This window comes from Oryctolagus cuniculus, chromosome 4, assembly GCF_964237555.1.
Source record: "Oryctolagus cuniculus chromosome 4, mOryCun1.1, whole genome shotgun sequence".
Classification (NCBI taxonomy): Eukaryota; Metazoa; Chordata; class Mammalia; order Lagomorpha; family Leporidae; genus Oryctolagus; species Oryctolagus cuniculus.
In genome coordinates, this window is record NC_091435.1 from 52,475,216 (window position 1) to 52,492,821 (window position 17,606).

Here is a 17,606-nt window from a genome sequence, read left to right on the forward strand (position 1 = left end):
TACAGGTGCCTCAACAGGTAGTATTACCTTGGTGACATCGGCCATGCTTCACCCTGGAGACTCTGAGGCCCTGAGCTGATCAGAGCTAGGGAGACTGATAAGGTAAACCTGAAGGTAATCTGTACTAAATGGGGTCTAGTGATTGGAGGTCTTGAGCAATGTCACAGGCATTTTTCCACTTCTCTGGGAGAACATGGGCAGCTGAGTTAGGTATCACAATGCTGAGTGGAAGATTTGGGCAGAATACGGTAAATGTCTTGTTGAGGTTTGTAGGCTAATGTTCTCCACTGAAGAGACTCCTCCCGCTCCCCTGGATCATAACTGCTCACATCTCTTTATACAGGGCTGGACACTCTCCACCCCTTCTGCTTCTCTGGTTCCTTTTGCATCCCTCAGCCCCCACTCTGCTCTCCACATACACACTGTATTCTTTCTTAGGAATTGATAGACTTTTTTTTTCCCTATAAATTTGTTAGCACCACTGCCTATGCCTTGGTTTCTGGATTCATTCTTAGAAATGTTTCTGCCCAGCTGAGTTAACTTTATATATGCTTGGCTAATCCTTTGCTTTTGCTTTTGCTAGTTATAACCATAAAATCCTGAGGTTGTGGCCTGCAGCTGGGATTCCCAGAGATGCCGTGACTTAGTGCTTCAGTATCATAATGGTGCAATAGTGAGGAATGTTAAGGCTTCATCTTCAAATAAGATCGGTATGTTTTGCAAATGACAGTTTGCTCCAGGCTGACTTGCAGTGGTGCAGTCATGGGTTACAGTCTAGAGGAGCATGTATGCATAATTTGCAGTGCGGCAATTATTTTAGAATGAAAGGGGCATAGTTTGCAGTTCTATTTCTAACTAATGTGACCTTGGAAAAATCCCTTAATTTTTCTGGGCCTCAGCTAACTCATCTGTAATAAACTGTTAGAGAATGAATTTTCAGATCTTTGACAGCCTTCATTTCTTTTGCAAATAAGTATTCATATTTCGAATTGGACATGAAAAAGAATCCAGCTTTAGAATTCGCACAATCTGAGGGAAGAAGATCATCTACTACCTTTCACAATAGTTCCCTGAATCTGAGGGCTGGTGTGGTGGCATACACGGTAAGCCACACCCTGTGGTGCCAGCATCCAAGATGGGCACCAGTTTGTGTCCCAGCTGCTCTAAAGCACCTAGGAAATCAGCAGAGGATGGCCCAAGTTCTTGGGCCCCTGCTCCCCATGTGGGAGACCCAGATGAAGCTTCTGGCTTCAGACTGGCCCAGCCCTGGCTGCTGTGGCCATTTAGGGAGTGAAGGAGTAGATAGAAGATCTTCCTCTCTACCTCCTTCTTTCCATCCCTCCTTTTTTCCACTCCTTCTGTATCTCTCCCTTTCAATAAATAAATATATCCTAGGGAAAAAAATAGTTCCCACAATCTCAGTGATGGATAACAAGAGGGTTTTTTCTCTTCATCTTTTGTTTCAGCCATTTTAGGACAGTTGTTTCATGTCCATCCCAGGCTTCAGTTGGTTTTTAGGGACACTTTCAGTCTATACTTTGTTTTGAGGCCAGGCCTAGTGGGAGCACCTAGTTGGGGACAAACCTATTTTCATGATAGAACAAAAGAGGGAAAGAGACCCTGACCGCAGAGTCACATTTGAGACTTCATGCTGTTGCCAAAAACATGTCATAAAACTAAGTTCAGCATCCCTGGGGCAGGGCTGAAGCGGCTGGAGTAAATATATCCGAACTGTAATCTACTCTACTTTAAATGTACAAACTGAAGGAGGTGTTCTCTGTTACCAGATTCTGGGTTTTTTAAGCATTTTGTATTTATTCTCTCTGCCGCTGTACCAGAGCTAACTCAATTTTAAAAAATCATTGGTACTGCTTTTTAGTGGAGGTGATTCACTGGCTGTCAAATGAAATGTGTGGTAGATAAGCAGAAGGGCCTGTCTCTGCACATGGTCTCCAGTTCCCTTTCAAAATGCATTCAGAATTCCAAAATCATTGATTAATTTAATATTGTGGAATTTAATCATGCCACGACGATTCTGTGTGAACATTTTGAGAAAAGTAATACCATGGTAAGTGGCCTTGGGAAAATGAATGAAGTCCCAGCTTTTCGTCAGGCTCTTCACAGGATATGTAATTGTATTTCTGTGTTTGATAATACACCTAAATATCTATTTTGGTCCACAGTGGAGTGAGTTGTTATTGATTTGTTTCTCTTTAAGATTTTCATCAATTTTGGTTTGGTAAGTGTTAAGTGTGATTATAAGATGACCTTTTACGATAGAGGGGTTTAATATTAGGCTTGATGGAGCCTTTTTTTTTTTTTCCTTTAGTCTGAAACCAGAAACCAAAGACTTCTATATTTAGAAATAATTATACTGGTGTGAAAGAGCAATATGATGACAAAGTGCCAGAGATGATGACTGGTACATGAGCATAGGGTTCTATCAGTGAAAAAACACGACAGATTCACAATTTGGGGGAAGAAAATTTAAAGTTACTCTTTGGTTGAAGAAGAAGATTTAAGGTAGTTGGATTGTTTATGATAAATACCAGCAGTGCTCCACAATGACAACATTGCTGAATATGCATTTTATATTTATTTGCTCAACCTCAAGTATTGAGCATCTACTGTATACCAAATATTGTGTTATATATACACTGAATATGAATTTTAAAAAGAATTAGATGACATAGTGAACTTGTGTTGTCAAATCCAAATCTCATCTTCCTCCTGGTCACTGAAGTGTAGATGTTGCTCATAGATCTGCTTCTGGCCTTTTCTCTTTTGTACTTGGAAATTTCTGTGGTCATAACTTCAGTTCTCACCTCTGTTGGTTACATGATGCCCAGATCTTTAGAGAAAGCCGTAGTCTGTTAATCCTTGAGCTCCATGCCCCAGATTCCAGGGGGATGTTCATCTGCAACCTTCTTAGTCTTGTTCCTTTCTCCCTCATTTGCTTTCAAAAACACCATTGTTACCCCCATCACATGGCCATAAAGTCTGTCTTCATTTTTGATTCTCCCTATTTCCTGATTTCCAACATCCAGTCAGTAGCTAGGTATTGGCTATTCTGCTCCTTTGATAGGTCTAAACATTTTCCTGTCTTTTCCTTCCCACTACCATGATCAAGTCCAGAGCTTCATTCTGTCTTGAACTGTTGGGATGGCCACTTAACTACTCTTCCTTTCACCTCTCGCCTTGCAACTTGGAGCCTATAATCTGATGAATTCCAGACACTAAGTCAAAGTTCAGTGTACTTTTTCTTTATAATTGCTAAATCTTCTTCATGTATCCCATTCACAAAGCTACATCCTGCCCCCATTTTCCTCAGCTTTCTCCATTTGTGTTGCTTATGTGGAAGCACAGAATGCATCTTGCATTCTCCAACCAAATACTTTAATGTCTGAATTAAAGGCTTCAACTGTAGGAAGTGTTCAGCGATCCTTATATCTTAAAGTGATTTTTATCTGCTCCAAATATTCTTCGCACGTCAAGATGTTTTCTCTTTCTACCTCAGAAGTACTGAGCCTATGAAGTCACTGAGAGCAAAGATGTAGATATATTGTGGCCTTGAATTGTCACTCTGTCCACTCTGCTTAGCGCAGTGCCATAAAGATATCAGCAATCCATAGTGTAGTAAGTAGACTAAATTAACTTATTTGGGCCTTAAAGTAGACAGTACTTATATAAAGTTCCTTGTTCTACTTCATTCTGTATGAGAGGTTAGAAGTTTGGACTTACGGTGAGTTGTGTGTCTTACCCACTTACAATGTTTTGATTATAGTTGTAGGCATTGGGAGATGGTAAGGGGAGACCCAAGTTTAAAAAAGTAATTTGCAGCCGCTGGCTACTGAAGAAGTACTCTAAAGTCAGACTGTATATTAAAAGAAAAAAGGACACATACAGATGAAGTCAGGATACATGAGCAACTGTTGATAGACCTAAGAAGGTGGTAACTGCGAGTTTCAGAACACTCTGTAAGGTGTTTAAGTGTTGGCTGAGTAACGTGTGGGGTAACCTGCTTCTATGGCATTTCAGTGGGAGCAGCAGTCTGCACATGGCTGCTCTAATGTGTTTCCATGGTGCTTTGGCGTGGAGGTTTGGCTTCTTTGAAGTAATAATCCAGTGCTGGCAGCTGTCAACTGGCAGAGCCAAAGAAACACTGTAACAAGGCTGTAGAAAAGCTTCAAATGAAATTATGTTAGTGAGGACATAAATGTTCTGAAGAAGTGGAATAGGAATTGGCAAGAGAGTGATTCTTTCCGTGCAAGGGAACTGCATTAGAGGCACAGCTTCAAATACAGGGAGGCAGTACATCCAGCTGCAGAATGAGAGGAAGCAGTGAGTTTATAAAGCCGAAGGATTCGGTTACTGTTACACTTTGTGGCCTAATCCATATTAACTCTTGTGTACATTTTGAAAATGAAGGCCAACAAATGCCACAGTAAACATCACGCTTTCTAGTGAGACATTTGAAATATTTCCCTTTGAGTAGAAGACAAAAGGTCTCTACCTCACCACTTCTGTTCACTAGGATTCTGGAGTTCCAGCCAGCTTAACAGGGTCAAAACAACAACAAAAGGTTATTGGAAGAAACAAAATTGTCGAGTGCATCAGCAGATGAATTATGAGGGCTAAAAGATGCTGGATACAAGATAAGTAAACAATTAAACCATAGGCATAATGCTAACTCAAGGGAGTGAGTCCTTCTAAAGAAAATTATAGTTTTATTCAGGGACTTAAAAGATGAAAAGAGATAATTTTGTCTGAATGAAAAAAATATAAGAATACAGTGTTCCCCCAATTGATATGATTCGAAGAAAATTATTCTTATTTTAAAAGTTTTATTTAGTTCAAAGACAGAGACAGAGAGCGAGAAAGAGAGAGTGAGCGAGAGCAAGCGAGCAAAAAAGAAAGAAAAATATATCCTGTTGGTTCATTCCCCGAATGCCACAACAGCCAAGGCTGGGGCAGGCCCATGCCAGGAGCTTTCAATTCAATCCAGGTCTCTCACATGGGTGGTGGTGACCCAAGCACTTGAGCCATCACTGTTTCTTTCCACGGTACACAATATCAGGAAGCTGGAATCTGGAGTGGAGCCAGGACTCAAACCTTCCATAAGGAATGTTGGCATCACAAGCTGTGCTTTAAATGATAGGCCAAATGCCACCCCCTTGTTTACAAGTTTTTCGCCTGTGTTGGGGTTAAGGGTAAAAAATGACAGACATCCTAAAATTAAGTTGTATGTTTTAAAAAGTCCAGAATAGTCAAGATAAATTTTTAAAATTTGCTTATTTCTTTTTTTTTAATTAATTAATTTATTTTTTTGACAGAGTGGACAGTGAGAGAGAGAGACAGAGAGAAAGGTCTTCCTTTTGCCGTTGGTTCACCCTCCAACGGCCGCCCCGGCCAGCGCGCTGCGGCCGGCGCACCACGCTGATTGGATGGCAGGAGCCAGGTACTTATCCTGGTCTCCCATGGGATGCAGAGCCCAAGCACTTGGGCCATCCTCCACTGCACTCCCTGGCCATAGCAGAGAGCTGGCCTGGAAGAGGGGCAACTGGGACAGAATCCGGCACCCCGACCGGGACTAGAACCCGGTGTGCTGGCGCCGCAAGGCAGAGGATTAGCCTAGTGAGCCGCGGCGCCGGCCCTTATTTCTTTAATTGTACATATTTATGGGGTACAGTGTGGTAATGTGATACACATTTATATAAAGTGTAACGATCACATTGGGATAGCATTTTCCATTTCCTTAAATATTTATCATTTGTGTTAGAGTCCATCAAACTTCTCACTCTGGTTCTGAGAATGTTCCTTTCTTCTTTAGCTGATGTGTTCTTAATTTTTCTCCTAGCAATTTGTTGCTGTTCAAAGATTTATTTGAAAATCAGCATGACAGAAAGGGAGGGAGGGTGTGTGTGTGTGTGTGTGTGTGTGTGTGTGAGAGAGAGAGAGAGAGAGAGAGAGAGAGAGAGATTCCATCTGCTGGTTCACTGCCCAAATGGCTGCAATGGCCAGGGTTAGGCCAGCTGGAAATCAGGAGCCCAGAATTCCAATTGGGTCTTCCACAAGCCCATGTGCTTGGACTATCATCCACTACTTTCCCAGGTGCATTAGCAAGGAGCTGTATTCTAAGCAGAGCAGCCAGAACTCGATTCAGTATCACAGGAGCCACAACACCAAGATAATTTCTAAGAACAATAGGTAAGATCACTTATCTTTCTCTCTTTCTCTCTATACTGCATCATACAATAGTAGTTATTGTAGTAGGTATTGGTGCCAGGAAAGACAAATGAAAAAATGGAATAGGGTAGCATAGAAACTGACCTACATAATAATAGCATTTGGAAGATGCCAGAATAGCATTACAATGGAGCTATTATGACTACTAAATAAATGGTGCTGAGACAGTTGAATATAGTTACATAGAAGATAGTTAGAAATCTACTTTACTTTAAACCCCAAAGTAAGTTCTAGAGGGATTAATGACAACCTAAAGTTGAAAAGCAAACTTTACAACTTAGAAGTAAAAATAGAAAACTATCCTAATGATATTGAATGGATTTCTTTAAACACAGATGCATAAGTCAAAAAAGGTAAAATGCAAGCCTATTAGTTTGCTATTGCTGCTTGTCGTAGTCTACTTCCTGTCGCTATAGCTAAATACCACAACCTGGGTGATTTTTTAAAAAGATTTTTGAATGAGTTTTAGAGAGACCGGAGTTGGGGGGATCCCTCCATCCTGGTTTATTCCTCAGATGGCTGCAACAGCCAGAGCTGAGTCAGCCATGCTGAAGCCAGGAGCTTCATCTGGGTCCCCTATGTGGATGCAGGAGCCCAAGCACGTGGGCCAGCTTTCTCTGCCTTCCCAGGCACATTTGCAGGGAACTGAATCAGATGTGGAGCAGCTGAGACACAAACTGGATCCCATATGGGATGCAGGTATTCGGGCAGTGGCTTTGCCCACTATACCACAATGCCGACCCCAACCCAGGTCATTTATAAAGAGGTTTATTCTTTTTTTTTTTTTTTTTTTTTTGGACAGGCAGAGTGGACAGTGAGAGAGAGAGACAGAGAGAAAGGTCTTCCTTTGCCATTGGTTCACCCTCCAATGGCCGCCGCGGCCTGCGCGCTGCGGCCGGCGCGCTGCGCTGATCCGATGGCAGGAGCCAGGTGCTTTTCCTGGTCTCCCATGGGGTGCAGGGCCCAAGCACTTGGGCCATCCTCCACTGCACTCCCTGGCCACAGCAGAGAGCTGGCCTGGAAGAGGGGCAACCGGGACAGAATCCAGCGCCCCGACCGGGACTAGAACCCGGTGTGCCGGCGCCGCAAGGCGGAGGATTAGGCTAGTGAGCCACGGCACCGGCCAGGTTTATTCATTATTTAGCTCGACTCTGAAGTGTGAAGCTTATTTGGAAGTATGAAGTTCTCCGAGTTTCAGCTCTGAAGCCTGGGAAGTTCGATGTCTGGGGTTGGCCTTTAATTGTGGCCCTTCCCATTGGTGAACTCTGCAGAGTCCTGAGGTTGTGCAAGGCAGCACATGGCAAGACGGTCCGAGTGTCCTACCTCAGGTCTCTCCTCCTCTTCCTTTAAAACCACAGCCCCTTGGATTAGGGCCCCACCTATGGCCCCAAAGTTGTACTTTCTAGTATCATTGTTGGATTAAGTTTCCACTCTCTTAGGGCCGATGTTATGGTACCACGGGTTGATCTGCTGCCTGCAAGGCCCATATCAAATTTGAGAACCAGTTCAAGTCCTAGCTGCTCCATTTCCAAAACAGCTCTCTGCTGATGTACCTGGGAAAGTGGTGAAAGATGGCCAAGTGCTGGGGCCCCTGATACCCATGTGGGAGCCCCCAGTGGAATTCCAGGCTTCTAGCTTCCATTGCTGCCATTTGGGAATCTAAACCAGCAGATGGAAGATCTCTCCCGTGCACCACTCACCCTTGTGTGTGTCTGTGTGTGTGTCTGTATCTGTAACTCTGCCTTTCAAATAAATAAATCTCAAACAAAAGCTAGCTAATTAGAGCCAGCAGTCCATTTAAAAAAAAAAGTTTTCACTCTTGATACCTAACTTTTGGGATTAAATTTCACCATGAGTTTAGGTAGGGACATTCAAACCATGGCTCTGCTGGAACAAATTACAAATTTCATAGCTTAGAGCTACAGGAGTTTACTGTGTAATAGTGCTGGAGAAATGGGACTCAGAAGGGTAAAATTAAGCTGCGGCTGGGACTGAGTTCTCTCTGGAACCTGTTCCGGGCTCTAGAGGCTGCCAGTGTTCCTTCACTCCAGTGTGCTTCACTCCAACCTCTGCTCTCTGTCCTTTCTCTATCACTGACCCTCCTGCCACCATCTTGCAGGGCCCCTTTTAGCTACATGGGGTTCACTTGGATAAAGAGACTAATCCTCCATCTCAGGACGCTTAGCTCTTTTTAAAATGTATTTATTTTATTTAAAAGGCAGAAAGAGAACTTCCATCTGCTCTTTCACTCCTCAACTGCTTGTAAAAGCCAAGAGCTGGGAACTCCATCCATGTCTCCCGCCTGGGGGCAGGGACCCAAGCCCTTGGGCCATCAACTGCCGCCTCCTGGAGTGTGCATGTGCAGGAAGCTGGAATGGAGGGGAAAGCTTGGACTTGAACCTGCCTCTGAGAGAGGATGCCGGGAGTCCCAAGTGGCAGCTTAAGCAGTGTGCCAAACACCCACCCTGAGAATGATCCTTAATTCTTCATCACATCTGTCAGGTCTCCTTTTACCATGTCAGTGAACACAACTGCATTCACAGATTTCAAGAGGCTAAAAATTTTGGAGCAAGAGCACTAATTAGTCAGCCTCCTATAGCAAATCACAGACTGGAAAACTCTGTCTGCAGCTCATATAAACTGCTGAGGCTTCATGCACAGAATATAAGACAAACTCAGAGGAGTTGAGAAAAATTCTTTTCAAACACTGGCAGAGGATTAAAATAGTTCATAGGAGAGGGAAGTCTGGATAAGGACATAAAAAGGATGTTAAACCTCAGTAATGATAAAAAAAAAATACAATCTATACCAATAATGAGGGGACATTACTTCCTTTCCATACAGTTAAAAGTGTGACAATGCTAAGGTTTGGCTTAATTACAAGGAAATAGAAATATTCATGTACAGCTAATGTAAGAAACATCAATTAAATTAAAACACTTAATTTTAAGAAAATTAAAATGTTGCAGCATTGGGGGGTGAAACTACAACACACTCATATAAAGGATTGCAGGACGGTAGTCCTAATAAACGGAAAACCCTGTGCACGAACAAACACAACTGCAAGAAAAGCAGGTTGCTGAAGACGTCACAGTAAGATACATTTCCACACATTTTAAAATGAAGGGATGCACACCATTAGTGGAAATCTAAAAATATGAGCTGGAAGGAGTTCCAACTTTAGCACAGTGGTTAGCCCTGTTGGAGGGATTACATTTAGTTGTACTTGCTGCATTTCATTTATTTAGAAAAAAATTGATAACAAACACTGTAAATTTAAAATGTAGTATCTCTGGGTATTGAGCATATGGCTATCTACTATGTTATTTATTCTCTTTGATATGTATTTTAGTTTTTTTAAAAAGTAAAAGCAAAGGCCAGCAAGAAAGTTAGCTCTAAAGTGAAATTGATGTTTTTAATACAAATGAAAGAGGCTCTATGAGAAAGCTTATCGTTTACTAGGGAAGAGTTAGATTTGGGTGTCTGACAGAACTTGGTTCAAGTCCCGACTCATGGGCATGGTTTTTGACCACTCTCAGCCTCAGCCTTCTCATCTGATAACATGTGAGGATTAAATGAGCAGGTACAGAAGCCTTTATTACATGATAAGTACTCAGTAGAGTTGTAACAACTCTTGGACAATAGTTAATTCCTATTTGCTGTGCAGCACTAAACCTTCACAGGCTACAGGCATTTGAGTTTGTTTAATAAACCAAACCGAGAATATTCCAGATTAAACGTTTTAGAGATTCATAAGCCTTCAATTAAATTTTTATTATTTGGAAAAGCTTTTCGCCAGCAATCTGGCATTTCTTTGGAACTAAACGGTGTTTGAGGCATCCACTGTGGTTAATTTCCTTTCATTCTGTCCACTGCATTTACTTTTTTAGCCTTGATTCATTTGGCAAAGATTGGGGTGATGTACAGTTTTTTGGCTGTACAGATGTGGCTGATGACAGAATATTTCAGAAATAATGTTATATTTGCAGCCTAACCTAGTAGTATGACCTTGAGGTACTATCAACACCTTTTCCTTGTCAGTGGTGATTTGAAACCTGAAGAAATGTACACTGCCAAAGTGCAGGTCATAGGGCTTTTTTAAAAAAAGACTTTATTTGAAAGAGTTACAGAGAGAGAGAGGGAGAGAATCTTACATCCACTGGGTCACTCCCCACATGGCTGCAACAGCCAGGGCAGGAGCCAGGCATTTCTTCCAGGTCTCCCACATGGGTAGCCGGGCCCAGGCACTTAGGCCATATTCCGTTACTTTTTTCCAGGTCATTAGCAGGGAGCTGGATCACAAGTGGAGCAGCTGGGATGCAAACTGGTGTCCACATGGGATGCCAGCACTGCAGCTAGTATCTTCACTAACTGTGCTACAGCACTAGCCCCAGTCTTAGTTTTTTTTATGTCAAAAATTAGTACTTAGAGTTTAAAATTTTATCCAGGGGCCAGCACTGCAGGCAGAGTGGGCTGAGCCTCTGCTAAGGCACTGGCATCCCGTATAGGTGCCAGTTTGTGCAGGGCCTGGGAAAGCAGTAGAAGATGGCACAGGTGCTTGGGCCCCTGCATCCACGTGGGAGACCCGGAAAAAGTTCCTGGATCCCAGCTTCAGATTGACCCAGCTCTGGTGGTTGACCCATTTAGGCAGTGAACCTGCGGATGGAAGACTCCCTGCCTCGCTCCTTCCTTCCCTCCCTCTCTCTTTGTAACTCTGCCTCTCAAATAAATAAATGTTTAAGAAATTTTTTATCCAATTATATTGAAGATTTGTCGATATAAATGTAGTCACTCTAGCAGCCTGAAGTAGGGTCTCAGTGCTTCAAATTCCAGTGGCAGACGTGTTAAGGCTATGGGTAGGTAAGAATAGCTAACAGAGGTCTTGCTTACCAGGTGAGCAAGATGAAGTCAAGTGTAATACCACGCCTGCCAATCACAACTATTCCACATTATACAATTATTGGTACTTTGAATGTGCTAGAACAGTAACATAAAGGTTATAATGAACAGTCTGTGGGGCCAACTGTCTAGACTCAAATGCTAGATAATCCACTGACTGTGTAGCCTGTATGTTGATTTTTCGTCTGTAAAATGGAGGTACTAATAGTACCCATGTCAAAACTAGATTATAAGGACTAGATGAGTGAGTACAGTTCTGCAACCCTAATCTGAATGTATTTGGGAATATGCAACTTTCCAAACTTTAAATAGTAATTGGGTTCATATGTAGCCTATAAGGTAAAACCCCCAGCATGATTCTGGGCAGCAGTCCATAATTAGGCACACTTCTGTTTGTATAGTGAAATCTATGTATGGCTGTACAAATTGGATAAACATTATAAATAGCCATTATTGAGATTGAGTTTTGGTGCCAAATGAATTTTTACAATTGTTTTTGCTTTTATGTTTTAAAACAAAGTGTTCTTACATCTGCTAGTTCATTCCCCAAATGGCTGCAATGGCCTGGGCGGAAGGTCCAGGTCCTGGCTGAAAGCCATCCAGATCTCACACATGGGTGGCAGGGACCCAAGAACTTGGGCCGTCTTCTGTTGCCTTCCCCCAGGCAGTAGCGGGAAGCTGTATTAGAACTGGAGCGGCCCGGACTGGAACTGGCACTCTGCTGATTTAGGACACCAGCATCACAGGCTGTGGCTTTGCCTGCTGGGCCTCTATTCTGGCCCCAGACATTTTTGTTTGTAGAACACTCTGGGTTTCAATGGAATGTGTGTGTGTGTGTGTGTGTGTGTGTATACGTACACGTATCACTTTGAGCAATAATGCCTGACACATAGTACTCTCTGTTAGTTATTACTATTATTATCACTTAAAATACTATTTGAGTTGGTAGGATGAAGAGGAACAAAGAGTATTTTTTCTTTAATGGATGTTAATGTACACAGTTTTTTTTCAAGTATTCTTCCTCTTTGATTACCACACTCTCCTTTGGAAATCGTATCCACTTTGCATGGCCTAGCAGGAATGCCCTCTCGCTGAGAACACCTAGGAAGAGCCTTAGTCCCAGATGCTTGGCTGTCTTCTCAGTTAACATGGACATTACTAGGGCTCGAACTGTCATCAAATTCTTGCAAGTTTCAGATTACTCTGTCATCGTCTTTACTGGCTGACAGCTCTTCCCACTTTCATGATTGAGAAAAGGTTCAGAAAACATGGGATTTTAAAGTGGTTCTTCTGAATGATTAGCTCCTGACACCCCTCACCATCCTGCTCAGATCAATACTGTGTTGACCTTCCTGCCAACCTCTAAGTGCATTTATAATCTAAGTATATTTATGAATTAAAACTATTTAAAATAGAAACAAATCAAGTTAGAGTATGTATCAAAACTTTAGAGGGGGAGTGACTTTGAGTTTAGAAGTAATAGCTGTTCTCAGATGAAAAAAATTTTTTCTCTGCACAAGCAGAGTTAGAGAGACAGAGAGAGTAACTGTTTTTCCTCATTCTGTCAGCATCAGTATTTCTTGAAATATATAGATGTTTGAACATTTTTTTGTTGGTCCCCTTCATGAAACTTCATCTTTCTGTACGATAAATTTCTAGATGTGGAATTACTAGGTCAAGGGAGTGAATTCAATGGAGTTGCAATGACATTTTTTAAAAGCCTTTGTGGGCATTCTCAAAAAAGAAGGAACGGGTGTAGAGGTGCCATTTTCCTTGAGTAATGCTTAGCATTTAAATTCCATGCTCATAATAGGCTTGTCATTTTCCCTGCTCTGGGACATAAAACAATTGCATCATGTGGCCTTCAAGTGCCTTTAATGGAGGCAGTGGTTGCTGTTAGCACACCAGGCTCTTCACTGGGCTGCTAATCCCAGGCTCCACGCCTGTCAGCCCTCTTCATCAGCTGTAACTCAGCCAGCAGCTTTGAGGGTGAAGAGGTTAAAAAAAAATCCCAACAATGAAATCAGGGGCTTAGCAGTGGATCTTGACTACTGGCTCATTTTCACTCACTTTCAGTTCGTTGTGTAAACTCTTGGGATGCTTCCAATTTTCGAATTTTAGGCAGCGTTAAGAGGCACGTAATCTTGCCCATGGTCGCTTCCTAACTCCGTGGCTGGAGATGAATTTCTGGTCCTGCAGTCAGTGGTGGTTCCTGAGGGAAAGTCACTGCCCTGGCAGCCTTTTCCCTCTCTGCTGCCGCCTCCCTGCACACAGTGATTGTTTCATTCTTTTCCAGAATCCTGGAGTTCCCCCTTCTGCACTATCTAAACAAAAGGAATGTAGTCCCTTGTTCTTGCAAGCTGCCTTTCGGGTGCGCCTGGCTACCGTGCTGGAAAGCTCAGATGCACGGCATTTTGTCACAGCAGACAAGTCCCACTGAACAGTCGGTCAGGACCTCCCGGAGCCGCTGTGTCTCACGTTTCCGCATCTTATGGAAGTTTCTCAGCATCCCTGTCTGTCTTTCCTTTCAAAGAAGATCAGTTCATATTTTCCAGTGTGCTCCTTTCCCTCGTAGCTGAGTTCCAGCCGGAAGGAACAACCGCAGACAGCCTCTGTCTCCTTCCCTGGAATCATCGCTCCTGCCTTGCAGTGTCTGTACCACCCAGCTTCCCACCGGACCCAGCAGCCCGCCGATAGGCCACTGCCCCATTTCCCTCCTTCGCCTCACCCAATTCCTCTTTTAGGAAAGTGCTCCCTATACCTCGATGCAGTTTCTCACCACTGCTCACTTCCGCCAAGTCACTGCAAACAGCCAGCGGGCTCCGGATTGCCAAACACAAACGACCTCTTCTCAGCCACCCTCTTCCTCCTCACAGGAAGGATTTGATGCTGTGAGGAAAACGTTCCCAGTAGTCTTATTTCTTCTTTATTTACAGTTCACAGTGTGGGGCCTGCACTGTGGCCTAGTGAGTGAGGCCACAGCCTGCAGTGCTGGCATCCCATATGGACATTGGTTCCAGCCCCAGCTGCTCCACTTCTGATCCAGCTCCCTGCTAATGTGCCTGGGAAAGCAGTGAAAGATGGCCCAAGTGCTTGGACCCTGCACCCACATTGGAGAGCCAGAAGAAGCTCCTTGCTCCTGGCTTTAGGCCAGCCCAGCTCTGGCCGTCGCTGCCATTTGGGGAGTGAACCAGCAAACTGAAGATGTCTCTGTCTCTGCCTCTTTGTAATTCTTTCAAATAAATATTTTTTTTAAAGTGTATTCGCAACATTTTTAAAAAAGAAACAACATAAGTTGATTTTGTTGTAACAGTTCTTGAATCCATGCATAATTCTCATTTTTTAAATTTTTTATTTATTTATTTTTATTTTTTTGACAGGCAGAGTGGACAGTGAGAGAGACAGAGAGAAAGGTCTTCCTTTGCCGTTGGTTCACCCTCCAATGGCCGCCGCGGCCGGTGCGCTGTGGCCGGCACACAGCGCTGATCCGAAGCCAGGAGCCAGGTGCTTCTCCTGATCTCCCATGCGGGTGCAGGGCCCAAGCACTTGGACCATCCTCCACTGCACTCCCTGGCCACAGCAGAGAGCTGGCCTGGAAGAGGGGCAACTGGGACAGAATCCGGCACCCTGACCAGGACTAGAACCCGGTGTGCTGGCGCCGCAAGGTGGAGGATTAGCCTAGTGAGCCGCGGCGCCAGCCACATAGTTCTCATAATATGCATTTTCCACAAAATATGAGCTTAGCAATTTTTCATACCTTTTTTATCACTTTTTTATAGCTTTGTGGTATTCTCTACCAATGTACTGTAGCTTAGTCAGCTCCCCTCCCCGCCCCTTAAAAGATTTTATTTATTTATTTATTTGAGAGGTAGAGTTGGGGAGAGAGAGAAAGGTCGTCCGTCCGTTGGTTCACTCTCCATATGGCCACAAGGCTGGAGCTGAGCCAATCCAAAGCCAGGAGCTTCTTCCGGGTCTCCCAGTGCAGGGCCCCAAGCACCTGGGCCATGTTTCACTGCTTTCCCAGGCCATCATCAGAGAGCTGTATCAGAAGAGAAGCATCCAGAACAGGAACCGTCACCCAAATGGGATGCCAGCTCCCTCTTGATAGGCATTTGAACCATTCTCTTTGCTATTTCCAAACTGCCTTGAAGAATAACTTTCGTGAGTTGTTTTGCTCCTGTGTGTGGGTATATTTGGAAGTTACTGGCAAGACCCAGTTGCATTTTGTCCATTTACTTACTGTTCTTTGACCATCTACAATCCCTGCTCTTAGTACTCTGATTCTCTTTAGCAAGTTAGATACTTCAGCCCAGTCTTACTCCTTAGTTCAGAAGCCTTCAGGGACTCCCCATGGGCATATTTCCCTGTCCCGTCAGTGCCGGAGGGGAGGCAGGCAACTGGATCCACAGACACAAGCCATGGGAGCAGTCGGCATTGTCTCCCATTGGACTCTGTTCTACTAGAAGGGTCTACTTGGCTCTGCACGCACGTGCCCCATGTGTTTGTGTCTCTCTTTCTGTGCACAGAGTACCTTCCAGCCCTTGCAGTACACCCTGCAGTGCAGCCGTGAAGTGCCCTTGATTACTGCTCCCTTCTGCTAAAAATAGTCTTGCCTTCTGCTGTGTACTGTTACAGGGCATATCCTTTTCTACCGTGGATTACATTACAATATCTGTGCATTTTTCCTTTAGCTACTAGTTAGTAATGGCCCAAACACAAGGATGGTGCCTTCTTCTGGTTTCCTATCCCCTAAACACCTCTTAGCATGGTGTCTTGCATACACTAATGATGAAAAAGGGCCACGTTCTTTCTCTTCTTACCTGAAGTGATGGAGTGGTGAATATGCAGAACTCACCCCATCCCTGCTCATTCCAGTTTTGTTTTGTTCTGGTTTTTTCAAAAATGACTTTTCCCCCTCCCTTCTAGGAATGTTTTTACAAGCTTGGAGCTATGAAGTCTTCCTTTCCCAGTGACTGTTCCTATGACCTGCTGGGAAACGAGGGTGCTGTGCAGTTCCATGCTTGTTCTATTGTCATCGAAAACTACTGACAGGACCAATATGTTGTCCACATTGTAGCACAAGACATAATACATAATTTTAAACCAGGTGTCCCTTTTTATTAAAAAAGATTGATCGATTTGAAAGGCAGAGTTAGACAGAATCTTCGATCCGCTGGGTCACTCCCCAGTTGGCCACAATAGCAAGGGCTAGGCCCGGCCAAAGCCAGGCACCAGGAGCTTCTTCTAGGTCTCCCATGTGGGTACAGGGGCTCCAGGACCATTCTCTGCTACTTTCCCAGGTACACTAGCAAGGAGCTGGATAGGAAGTGAAGCAGCTGGAACTCAAACCTGCGCCCGTATGGGATGCTAGTGTTACAGGTGCCAGCTTAACCCCCTATGCCACAATGCCAGCCCCAACCAGTTGTCTGTTTTTATTGGAAGACGGACTGCTTTTCTGATAACTTCATTTTTAATACAAATAAAAACTGCTAACAGAATCTAATCTTGTGGGCACAGTTCTGACTATATAGTATCTTTAAAGGGCACAGTACTACATCCCAGGCACTTATGAATGTAATGTAGCCAGGGTCCCCTGCGTCCATACAGGATTGTCAGTGCACTGGGCCTACCCCGTGTGACGGTGCTTTCTCTTTCCTGTGCTGTTAGGTTTTTGAAGAGCCCTCCATCAGCCTCTTTGCACTGGAACATTGTGAGGGAAGAGAGCTACATCTCGAAGAGGCTGTGAATTCTGTCCTGAACAAAGACTTGCATTTCTACACCCAGTCTGTTTGGGTAAAAAGCGGACTGTAAGTACGGGAGAAGAGTTTGGTCTGCTTTGGTCACTGTTTTAGGACAGAGTTGCACAGTTGCTGTTGTTGGGATCTGTTGGTATTTGTAGCCTTTTCTCTGTCAGTGGACTAACAGTAGATTCTGTGTCAGTTGGAGAAGACTGCCAGCCACCCGGTAGGTGTGTAGTAGCAGTGGCCTGGGGGAAGAGCCCTTTGGAGAGGAGGGCTACCACCCTGTCACAGTCGGTTGACCCCAGGACCTTTCCTGGTGCCACTTTCCTTCCAGGAGAAAGTCCCTTAATGCAGCAAGTATAACTAGTTAAGAAGATCGTCTGCTAAGGCAAGTGACTCAGGGCAGACGAAGAGTGCTGTGTATTTTGATTTGACAGCTTGCTTCTCCTGGAGTGCTTCTCTTCGTGGCACTCATTTTCATTCTGGAGTACACCTGTAGACCTGGCCTGCCGGCCCGTGTTGCTAATACATTCAGATTATCAGTCAGGTTGTGTTAGGCCTGCCTTTTGAGATTTGGGAAGTTACCTTTAAGAAAAAAAAATTTTTTTTTGACAGGCAGATTTAGACAGAGACAGAGAGAAAGGTCCTCCTTCCGTTGGTTCACCCCCAAAATGTCCGCTACGGCCAGTGCGCTGTGCCAATCCGAAGCCAGGAGCCAGG

At 44.0% G+C, this 17,606-nt stretch overlaps 1 protein-coding gene across 4 annotated transcripts in view; it reads left to right on the forward strand.

Annotated features, from left to right (window-relative positions):
- Positions 1–17,606, forward strand: part of CRYBG3 (crystallin beta-gamma domain containing 3) — a 135,229-nt gene that overhangs the window by 104,852 nt on the left and 12,771 nt on the right. For 2 of the 4 annotated variants that reach the window (XM_070071942.1, XM_051859382.2), the window contains exon 18: positions 16,813–16,952. The exons of the other annotated variants lie outside the window; for them this stretch is intronic. In XM_070071942.1, coding sequence (XP_069928043.1) covers positions 16,813–16,952 — 140 coding nt within the window. The remainder of the gene's footprint in view (positions 1–16,812; positions 16,953–17,606) is intronic. 4 annotated transcript variants of the gene reach the window in all.